We start from the raw sequence: 12,046 nt of genomic DNA, 5'->3' as shown, positions 1-12,046 counted from the left end.
GCGGGGTGAAGGGGTGAAAAATTATTAGGGTGGTAATAAATTAGTTTAACATGGGTGAAAAATTATTGCATAGGTTAAATTGGATTCCGCTTATGCAATGCCGTTTTATCGAGAATTTTGCTAGCTTGAATATTAAGCTAGCGTGACATCTCTCCTGAAGCGGGGTGAAGGGGTGAAAAATTATTAGGATGGTAATAAATTAGTTTAACATGGGTGAAAAATTATTGCATAGGTTAAATTGGATTCCGCTCATGCAATGCCGTTTTATCGAGAATTTTGCTAGCTTGAATATTAAGCTAGCGTGACATCTCTCCTGAAGTGGGGTGAAGGGGTGAAAAATTATTAGGGTGGTAATAAATTAGTTTAACATGGGTGAAAAATTATAGCATAGGTTCAATTGGATTCCACTCATGCAATGCCGTTTTATCGAGAATTTTGCTAGCTTGAATATTAAGCTAGCGTGACATCTCTCCTGAAGCGGGGTGAAGGGGTGAAAAATTATTAGGGAGGTAATAAATTAGTTTAACATGGGTGAAAAATTATTGCATAGGTTAATTTTGATTCCGCTTATGCAATGCCGTTTTATCGAAAATTTTGCTAGCTTGAATGTTAAGCTAGCGTGACATCTCTCCTGAAGCGAGGTTAAGGGGTGAAAAATTATTTTGGTGGTAATAAATTAGTTTAACATGGGTGAAAAATTATTGCATATGTTAAATTGGATTCCGCTCATGCAATGCCGTTTTATCGAGAATTTTGCTAGCTTGAATATTAAGCTAGCGTGACATCTCTCCTGAAGTGGGGTGAAGGGGTGAAAAATTATTAGGGTGGTAATAAATTAGTTTAACATGGGTGAAAAATTATAGCATAGGTTCAATTGGATTCCACTCATGCAATGCCGTTTTATCGAGAATTTTGCTAGCTTGAATATTAAGCTAGCGTGACATCTCTCCTGAAGCGGGGTGAAGGGGTGAAAAATTATTAGGGTGGTAATAAATTAGTTTAACATGGGTGAAAAATTATTGCATAGGTTAATTTTGATTCCGCTTATGCAATACCGTTTTATCGAAAATTTTGCTAGCTTGAATGTTAAGCTAGCGTGACATCTCTCCTGAAGCGAGGTTAAGGGGTGAAAAATTATTTTGGTGGTAATAAATTAGTTTAGCATGGGTGAAAAATTATTGCATATGTTAAATTGGATTCCGCTCATGCAATGCCGTTTTATCGAGAATTTTGCTAGCTTGAATATTAAGCTGGCGTGACATCTCTCCTGAAGTGGGGTGAAGGGGTGAAAAATTATTAGGGTGGTAATAAATTAGTTTAACATGGGTGAAAAATTATAGCATAGGTTCAATTGGATTCCACTCATGCAATGCCGTTTTATCGAGAATTTTGCTAGCTTGAATATTAAGCTAGCGTGACATCTCTCCTGAAGCGGGGTGAAGGGGTGAAAAATTATTAGGATGGTAATAAATTAGTTTAACATGGGTGAAAAATTATTGCATAGGTTAAATTGGATTCCGCTCATGCAATGCCGTTTTATCGAGAATTTTGCTAGCTTGAATATTAAGCTAGCGTGACATCTCTCCTGAAGCGGGGTTAAGGTGTGAAAAATTATTAGGGTGGTAATAAATTAGTTTAACATGGGTGAAAAATTATTGCATAGGTTAATTTTGATTCCGCTTATGCAATGCCGTTTTATCGAAAATTTTGCTAGCTTGAATGTTAAGCTAGCGTGACATCTCTCCTGAAGCGGGGTTAAGGGGTGAAAAATTATTTTGGTGGTAATAAATTAGTTTAACATGGGTGAAAAATTATTGCATATGTTAAATTGGATTCCGCTCATGCAATGCCGTTTTATCGAGAATTTTGCTAGCTTGAATATTAAGCTAGCGTGACATCTCTCCTGAAGCGGGGTTAAGGGGTGAAAAATTATTAGGGTGGTAATAAATTAGTTTAACATGGGTGAAAAATTATTGCATAGGTTAATTTTGATTCCGCTTATGCAATGCCGTTTTATCGAAAATTTTGCTAGCTTGAATGTTAAGCTAGCGTGACATCTCTCCTGAAGCGGGGTTAAGGGGTGAAAAATTATTTTGGTGGTAATAAATTAGTTTAACATGGGTGAAAAATTATTGCATATGTTAAATTGGATTCCGCTCATGCAATGCCGTTTTATCGAGAATTTTGCTAGCTTGAATATTAAGCTAGCGTGACATCTCTCCTGAAGTGGGGTTAAGGGGTGAAAAATTATTAGGGTGGTAATAAATTAGTGAAAAATTGGTGAAAAATTATATCATAGGTTAAATTGGGTTTTGCTCATGTGGCCATGCTAGCTTAAGGTACCTAAACAACCAGGCAAAAGTATCAAGAAGAAATAGAAAAAATGTTTTTGGAAACAAAGAATGAAGCCACAGATGTAGAAGAAAGATGGGAACAAATAAAACACATTACAAAAGAAGTAAGCAGAAAATTGATTCCCAGAATTAAAAAACAGACAATAACTAAGGAGTGGTTTGATAGGGAGTGTGCAGAGCTGTCAGAAGAGAAGAAAAAGTTAAGAATACGTATGTTGACCAACCCTAACGACAAAAACAGAGAAGAGTATAACCACGTACGAAAACAGTTAAAGAAAAGTTGCAGGAAGAAAAAGAGAGAATCCAATGAAAAAAAGTTGCAGGAGATAGAAGAAAAATTTAAAAACAATGAAATAAGATCATTTTATCAAGAGGTAAAAAAAGTAGAAAAAGGTTACCAAAGCAAAACAAGCTACATAAAGACCAGAGAAGGAGAGCTAGTAAGTGAGCCGGGAAAAGTTATGAAAGAATGGAAAATGTATTTCGAAACGTTACTAAACAGTGATGATGAAGATCAGGGAGAGGACGAAGACAGAACAGAGGGTGCAGATATAAGAATAGCCGAACCATCCAAAGACGAAGTGCAAAGAGTTGTAAGCAAATTGAAAAACAATAAAAGTCCAGGGCCAAACGAAATAAGTGCAGAAATGCTGAAAGCAGGGGGAAGAAAACTACTGGAAAAGGTGTATGAACTGATAGAACTTACATGGAAAGAAGAAAAGATGCCTGAAGAGTGGGCCAAAGCCTGGATAATCCCATTACATAAAAAAGGGGATGCAACGATATTGCAGAATTACAGGGGTATTGCTTTGCTGGACGTGTGCTATAAGATATTTGCTAGGATTGTAAGAGAAAGATTAGAGGTATACGCAGAGAAACTAATAGGAGAATACCAAGCAGGCTTTAGAAACAATAGATCGACGACAGAGCAAATATTTAACATAAAAGAAATCCAAACAAGCTGCTACGAACATAAAATGGTTTTATATGCACTATTCATAGATTTTAAGCAGGCCTATGACAAAATTAATAGGAAAAAAATGTATGAAGCCCTACGGCAAATAGAAATACCAGAAAAGCTAATCAAGTTAATAAGAATTACCTTAAATATGACATCTAACGAAATAGTGTGGAACAGTCACAAATCGGAAGAGTTTATAGTCAAAAAAGGACTTAGACAAGGTGACCCTCTATCAACTGTGTTATTTAACCTAGTTTTGGAAACAATTGTAAGGAACAGCAGAATAGAAACACAAGAAACGATCTACCGTAACGAACATCAATGCATGGCCTACGCCGACGACCTTACACTGCTAGCAAAAACTAATACCGAATTAAAGAAAATCATGAGAAGATTAGTCAGAGAGGCAAAAAAATTCGGCCTAGAAATAAATGAAGAAAAGACGAAGTATATGGTGCTAGGCAACACAGAAAGAGAACCTGTAGATATGCTAAAGTTAACAGCGTTCGATGGAAAAGAATATAAATTTAAACGAGTAAATCACTTTACATATCTAGGTGCCATTATAGATGAAAAAGGACACGAGCAAAACGAACTAAAGCACAGGATAGCTAAAGGTAACCGAAAGGTCGGCAGTTTAAAAAAATTATTAAAGTCAAATTACGTATCAAGAAAGACGAAAATTAGAATATACCAAACTGTAATAAGAGCAACAGTCACCTACGGATGTGAAACATGGGTACTAAACAAAACAGAAGAATAAATGATAGAGAGATGGGAACGCAAGGTACTGAGGACTATTTTCGGGGGAAAAAATACGGCAGATGGTTGGCAAAGAAGAACTAATGAAGAATTAAGGATGCTTTACAAGGAACCAACTATAACAAGATACACAAAGGCACAAAGAATCAGGTGGGCAGGTCATGTCGAGAGGATGGATAGGTCAAGAATGCCAAAGAAGATACTATTAAGAAAACCAGTTGGGACAAGGAGACGAGGTAGACCAAGAAAAAGATGGCACGAAAAGTTTCAAGAAGATATAGGATCGATGGAAATTACAGACTGGAAAGAGAAAGCGAAAAACAGGATACAGTGGAGAAACATAGTGCAGCAATTTTTACATAGTCATTAAATCAAATTATATAATAAATATAAGACATTAGTATATATTGTTATTTGTATTATGTAAAATTGTTATTGTTAAGTTGTAAAGCCCTAGGCCTCCAAGGTCTGTAGAGCATGTTAAATAAATAAATAAAACAAAAATAATCATCTAAAACCAGACAAATATAACAATACAAAATCATGCGATAGAAAATGTTAAACATTTTGTATACCTGGACCATGTCATCAAACTGAGAAAACCAAATCAAGATGTTGGAATTAAAAAAGGACACAAGCGGCATAGGCCATTTTATAAACTGGCATGTATTTTGAAAAATACCTCCATTCCTACAAACTTATGTATACACACTTGAATAAGGTGCATAACACAAGCATACCACCAGTTTGTATCTATACAGGTTGGGGAACGTAGCTCTTACCAGGAAATTTGCTAAAAAACTAGCAACAACGCAAAGTGCGGTGGAAAGAAACTGTTACATATAATATCCCTAAGAGACAAGATTGTGAAATTTCTTGGCACGGTCACATTTCAAATCAATTTACGGTTGCAAAAGGTTTGAGACAGGGAGATGTTTTATCCACTACATTATTCGACTTAGTGTTAGAAAAATGTAATCAGAAAATGACACATGAAGGTGGAAGAACTAATCATGAAAAATGAACACAAGTGCTTGGCATTTTCTGAGGATCTAGCGATCCTAGCAAGGACTGTGAAAGAATTAGGAAGAGTTGTGGAGAAAATTATTGAAGACTATAGTTTAAAAAGAGTGGACAATTTTGAATACCTAGGTGTAGTATTCGATGAAAATGTAAAAGAGAAATGGGAGCTCGATGCCAGAATAGCAAAAGGGAATAAAAAATTAGGTAGTCTAAGACCTCTAATGAACTCAAAATATGTTTCTAGTCAAGGCAGACTCCGAATATAATATAAAACAGTAATTCTACAGTAAGGTTCCACAGTAGAACCGTAGTTACACATGCCTGCGAGGCATACACATTAAATAATACGGAAGTAGTTCTCTGGAAAGATGGGAAAATAAAATATTGAGACGCATATTCGGAGGCCGGAAGGCATAAGTCGGGTGGATGAGTAGAACCAACAACGCAAACGGCTTTGTACAAAGAACTTTTTTTTTGGAATGAGGTGGAAAGATTCGTAAATCGACTAGGGAAGGTGTCCCTAGTACTGTTGGATTCAACCAAACCAGAGACATACGCCGACGGCACGGTGTCAAAACTAAGTGACAGAGGGCCCCTTCGGACATCCCTGCCAGGTCACCTAGCAACTAAAACCACCCCCTCTTCGACCCGAGGTATCCCTGGACGAGTTTATTAGCGAACGAAACATGGGGATACCCCGCGCACACCAGATTAAAGATGCCCTTAGAGCTATTTATTATATCTACAGCACTTACCTAATAGCGGTGAGAGTGTAGGGAAAGATTTAGTTCCCAAGTAGAGGAGCTTGGGAACATTGAGATAAAAAAAAAAGAGAAGGTAACTCGATACATTTTTATACAATAAAGAAGAAAGAAAGAAATAAGAATTTTTTTTTTTTTTTTTTTTTTTTTTTACAGTTGACCGCTATGAAGGAGGTCTCCCTCACCCAGCTTGCTCTACTCTTTTCATTATAGACTTTCTTTTCATGATGCTTGTTATATGGTCGATTATACACTCGAAATTCTCTTTGCTGGTCATTGCAATCTGCATGATGTTGTTGGGCGAGATAGTGCCAAACCTATTCTGCAGCCTTTGTTGTTCTACGATGAAAACATTACACCGGAAAATGCAATGTTCCGCATCGTCCCTCTCGTGACACGTGGTGCATATATCATCGTTGGTTTTTTTGATGCCATATGTGTAAAACCTAAAAGATCCATGACCCGTCAGGAACTGAGTAAAGTAGTAATTTACCCGTTTAATTTTACAGTTGTACTAAGCTACAACATCGGGGATCAGTGTTTTGGTCCAGCGAGCCTTCGTGGTCTGTACCTCCCATTCCCTTTGCCATTCCATTAGCATGTTTACTCGTATGGTCCTTCTCACCTGTTGTAAGTGGCCGTCGTGTGCTTCATACAGCATTTGTCTCTCTTTGGCTAACAAGTGAATAGGAAGAGTGCCCGCTATCACCTGTAAGGCCACCGTAGAAGTGGTTCGGTACGCGCTCACCACTTTTAAAAGAGGCTTTCTTTTAGCTCTTGTTATGATATCTTTGTACTTCTGGTATTTTAGTACGCTGATCCAGACGGGGGTTCCATACAGAAGGGTCGACTGCTCCACTTGGAGGTACAAACTTCTCTTGTTGCTGCTGGGCCCTCCAATGTTAGGAATTATTCTCTGGATAGCTGCCGTCCGTTCGTCTGCCTTCTTAACCACTCTTAATAAGTGTTTCGTGTATCTTAGGCCTCTGTCCAGGTCAATGCCCAAATACCTCGCACAGTTCGTCGGCTCTAGTTGACTACTACCTATTTGGAAGGTCAAGTCCGGACCATTTCTTGGAGCTTTAAGGATGACCACTTCTGTTTTGTGACCTGCAAGTTCAAGATCATTATTTTCCATCCACCTGTTCACTTTCTCACAGCATTCGTTTACGATTTCCACAAGGTCCCAGTACATGTCGTTGGTGACCAATATAACAAGGTCTTCTGCATAGGCTACTACCATGTTGTTTCTACCGTAATCGATATTTAAAACCCCATTGTACAAGACATTCCATAACGTTGGACCTAGTACAGAGCCTTGCGGTACACCGGCTGTTAGTTTCATATCAACATTTCTGGCCACTGAAACATGTCTCTCGCTTAAATATCTTTTTATAATATTGATCAGATATCCCGAGACTTTAGCGGTTTCTAATTTAGTAATAATATGGGCCCAGTTGGCCGAGTTAAAGGCGTTCTTTACGTCAAACATTACTAAAACGGCCCATCTTTTTCTGGTGTTCTTTACAGTGTCTGTAATATGCTTGACCACATCTATAGCAGATTTTTCTTTCCTGAAACCATACTGTCTGGTTGAGATGATGTCTTTTTCTCTCAGCTCTCTTAATTGTACAAAGAACCTACTATCACCAGGTTCGTCAAGTCACAAAGAATCAGATAGTTGGGACATGTAGAAAGAATGGCAGTGAACATAATGCCTAACCTAGTTATGACCACAAAACTAATCGCTCCCAAAAGAAGGGACAGACCCAGAATGGGGTGGATTAATACAGTGGAGGAAAACCTTAAACACGCGAAAGTGAGGGACTGGAAAGGAAATGTTGTTCATCAGGTCTTTCATAGTTGTTAAAAAATTGTGTATATACTTAAATTTGAGTTTTGTTTATAATTGTAATTAGTTAATCTTATGGTTATGTTTTATAAAAATGCCCTGGGTCTTAACGGACTGTTGCGCCTATAAATACATAAAGAGACAAGATTAGAAACACCAAAATAAGACGTAGAACGAATATCAGATAGATAAATCGATAGATAGATAGAAGACAGATAGATAAATTTTTATAACACTCAGCTTTTAACGAAGTAGTTATTGGTAATATCTGATAATATCAGAGTTAACCAGTTCTTCACAGCCTCGAAATAAATGCTGAAATAATAAGCAGTCATTTATTTTTTTTAGATTGGCACATTATCAACTGTAATTGAGTCTGAAGGATGCATGATGGTTTTGTGGAAGCACGAATGCACTCGAGTATTTTCAGACAGATTCACGATACAAGAAGATAAAGACTGGTTCAATGAAGAGCTGTTAAGTCTAGTCCAAGAAAATTTAGGCGAAGAACTGAGAATTAAAACAGAACCAAATCCAGTGTTTGTAGATTTCATGAGGTAAATAGTTATGGGCAACATTAAATATTTAGCATAAATTCATCAATAATAATTGTTTAGGGATGCTCCAGAACCAACAGGTGAAGAAGGTGAAGATGCAGATATGGAACTTCCAAAAGTATATGAACCGGTTATAAATTCTAACGAATTAAGAGAAAGATTGGATATGTTTTTGGCACAGTTTAATGAAATGATTAGAGGATCAGGCATGGACTTAGTATTTTTCCCAGACGCAATGCTTCACTTGGTAAAAATTTCAAGAGTTATAAGACATCCCAGAGGCAATGTAATGCTAGTGGGTAAGTGTGAGATATACACTAAGCTGCAAAATAATTGACGGGGCACCTTAAAAATGGGAGAAATGTTAGATGTCTCGAATTTCCTAAACTTGTTGTCCGATTCAAGTGATTTTTTTAGTATGTTATAGCCTGATTATTTAAGAAAATCGATGTAATAATATTGTTACTAGACAGGTAAATATCATTTTGCACCGGATGTAACAATCATACTGTGTTTTTTACTTAAAGTTCAGAACACCCTGTGGCATATTTTAGCATACGTAAAATATTGAAATTAAAATTCAATTGTAGCCTTAAGCTTTCTTAACGTTTTATTTTTCGATTCATTCGCTTATGTATGATAACAAAAGAGATATGTACTTTTATATTACAAATGAGGTAGGCTATTTTTGGTCTTAATATGACTCCAAATCTCGAGAGCTACTGCTTCTACCTCTTGTAAGTTTCTAGGAGGTGGCAAACGCTGTCGTAGTCTTCTGCCAATTATGTCGATAGGGTTAAGATATATACTATGCGATGGCCAATTCAAAGTCCGAAGATTTATCTGTTGTAAATATTCGGTTACAGTTCGTGAACGTGAGGTTTTGCATTATCGTGCATTAGCAAAAAATTTTTACCAATATAAGGAGCCGATACCATGGTAGATAAGTCCTTCGCTATGTAAGATCACTGCTTCAACACACTCATCGCGGGTCAAATTCCTCGTAGCGCGTTCCATTTCCACCAAACAACAAAAGAAATACGGACTTTATTGAAATTTTAAATAATAAAAAATCTACTAATTTTCACAATAAACCGGACACTTTTTGACTGTTAAAACAATTTGACATTCATTAAATTTTTAATTTCTCATAGCCTACTTTAGGCTTGTTTATTAAATTAAAAAAAAATTAAACAAAAAATGAGAATTTATTGATAAACAACATGGCTAGTTGTTAACGAACCTAAATTTTTTATTATCCAACATAAGCAAATGAATCTAAAAAGAAATGTTAACAAAGCCTAACGATAGGATTTAGTGTTAATTTCATTTTATATATGCTAGAATATGCCACAGTGTGTTCCAAACTTTAACCCTTTCAGTCACACTGTACCTCAAAAGGTACATTTATTATATATGATTTTAAACATCAATGGGAATTGACTTATATCCAAGAAAATATTTTGCAGGTCAAATATCCTGTCCAATTCGTAGATGCCTGCATTTTGCGCGCGATTTTGTTCCTGCTTTACAGTTATAACCTGATTTGAAATTAGTTCGTTTGAGTGACATATTCAAGAGGTTAGGACAGTCTGTTTGTGTATGTTGTTTTTGATGTTTATTTTCGAGAATAAACGCTGATATATGTTTCATAGGTAAGTAAACACTGTAATTTATGATAGTATGTATTAGTTTCTAAAATGTAGATGATACAAAGTAGTAATTTGGGCACCTCAATTAGATGTACCTTATGAGGTACAAACTGCTTTTATGGATATTTTTGTGACAAAACGAATAATATATATATTCGTGTAAAACATGTTATTTTATGAAAATTTATTTTCAGGTATGGCTAAATATAGTAAAAAACCACTTACAAAAATGAGGAGGTACTATATTATCTTTAAAATGACGATGCCTCAGATTTCCGGATCTTGACGATGAAGATGATGGATGGGGGATGATACTCAAATGGAAACTAATGATGAAATAGTTAAATTTTTGAAAGAAAGTGCTTGTTCAGATGAAGAAGAAACTAATTCTTAAGATCTAGAGGATGATTTGGAGCAAGAGCCAAACAACGACCAGGAAGTTAGAGAAAATGATGTAAATTTCAGGAATTGTTTAGCCGATTTTCATAATAGATAGGCTCTTGAGTCATTTTCTAAACAACTATTCTTTTTTTGTATTTTGTTAGATGATAATAATAAATTTATTTCTAGTATTAGAATAAATTAAATACTAATTAGTTGATTTTGTTTTTTTTTGTAACATCCTTAAAGGCAACATGTAACTTGTGAGGTACAAGTCGTAACAAAAAAAAAACATATGGAGGGGAAGTTTTTTTTGTTACGAATTGTTTTAGTTACTTCTCTCAAGCATATCTACCAAATTTTATAATTTTTGGATGCCTCCTTCTAGGTGTGTGACTGAAAGGGTTAAGGAAAAAACACAGTATGATTGTTACACCCGGTATAAAATAACATTTACCTGTCTAGTAACAATATTATTACATCGATTTTCTTAAATGATAAGGCTATAACATACTAAAAAAGTTACTCAAATCGGACAACAGGTTTAGGAAATTCGAGACATCTAACATGCCCCATTTTTAAGGTGTTCCATTAATTTTGCCGCTTAGTGTAGTCATGATATTGTAGAAACTTTATTATTTATCTAACAAATTTGGTTTCTCTACTAATATCCACTATAATATCTACTAACCCAAATAAAAAACAACTACTAATATCTGCGATATTAACCGTACTCTACTGTTAAAATCGTGGTTCAAACAACTGAACAGTAAATGTTTCTAATAGAGCATTATTTATGCACATGACATGTGCCACATGTGGAAATGTTTTTCCTAAGAATTATTTGTTTGTCTCTTCAAACATATTTACGTATTTCTCAGTTTAGTTACTTTAAAGTAATCTTAGATGGTTTTGGTGATAGAAAATCGTCCTTTTGATTCCATTTCATTCCATCTTTCTACTTTTATACTTTTGGTCTGCGTCTGTGTCTCACTGTACTTATAGCACGAGCGTTAATATTTTTTAGAAGTGGTGTATATTTATACGCTACGCTGCAGAAACACACATCCAAAAGAATTGAGCGACTGATTCTGAAAATCTCTCCAAAAAGAGCACCTGGACCAGACAAAATAACCTACATGGCTCTAAAATACCACCCTGCCAAAGCAGTCGTTGAGATTCAGAATATTTCCCAATATTTGGAAGGAACCCCAGGTGATCATAATCCACAAACCAGGAAAAACAGCATTTTTCCACAGAACTTTAGCTAAATAAGCTTACTTTCAGCAGTCAGTAAAAACGCTGAGAGTGGTACTCTCAAGACTCGAAGAGGAAACAGAAAGACTACAGGTTTTACCAGAATCCCAATTCGGATTTAGAGCCATACATTCAAAACAAGGTACTCACGCTCACAGAATACATTGCAGCAGGCTTCAATGATAGATATTATATCAGAGTAGCCTCCCTAGATGTAAGCTAAGCATTCCACAGAGTTTGGCACAAAGGACTGATCTATAAAATGAAGAAATCTGGATATCCAGCTGATGCCACCGGAATACCAGGCACCATATTTGGTGATGTTTAGGACTAGATACGGCGTACCGGCTGAACTAGAGATGTTCGACAGTCCAATCGGAGTGTCCAACTGGAGTGTCTCTAATATCAAAGCCTAACTGGGAGAAGAAGCAAATTAACAATAATTGAAAACAAATACATGGCTCATAAACAGCACCACACTGTACG

The 12,046-nt window shown here is 36.0% G+C and overlaps 1 protein-coding gene across 1 annotated transcript in view; it reads left to right on the top strand.

The window, feature by feature from the left end:
• The window catches only part of LOC126885269 (dynein axonemal heavy chain 5), a 356,025-nt gene that overhangs the window by 218,206 nt on the left and 125,773 nt on the right, over positions 1-12,046 (top strand). The window contains exons 37-38 of the mRNA XM_050651757.1: positions 8,062-8,270; positions 8,331-8,569. Coding sequence (XP_050507714.1) covers positions 8,062-8,270; positions 8,331-8,569 — 448 coding nt within the window. The remainder of the gene's footprint in view (positions 1-8,061; positions 8,271-8,330; positions 8,570-12,046) is intronic.

This window comes from Diabrotica virgifera, chromosome 5, assembly GCF_917563875.1.
Source record: "Diabrotica virgifera virgifera chromosome 5, PGI_DIABVI_V3a".
Lineage (NCBI taxonomy): Eukaryota > Metazoa > Arthropoda > Insecta > Coleoptera > Chrysomelidae > Diabrotica > Diabrotica virgifera.
This window is presented reverse-complemented; position numbering and strand designations above follow the sequence as displayed.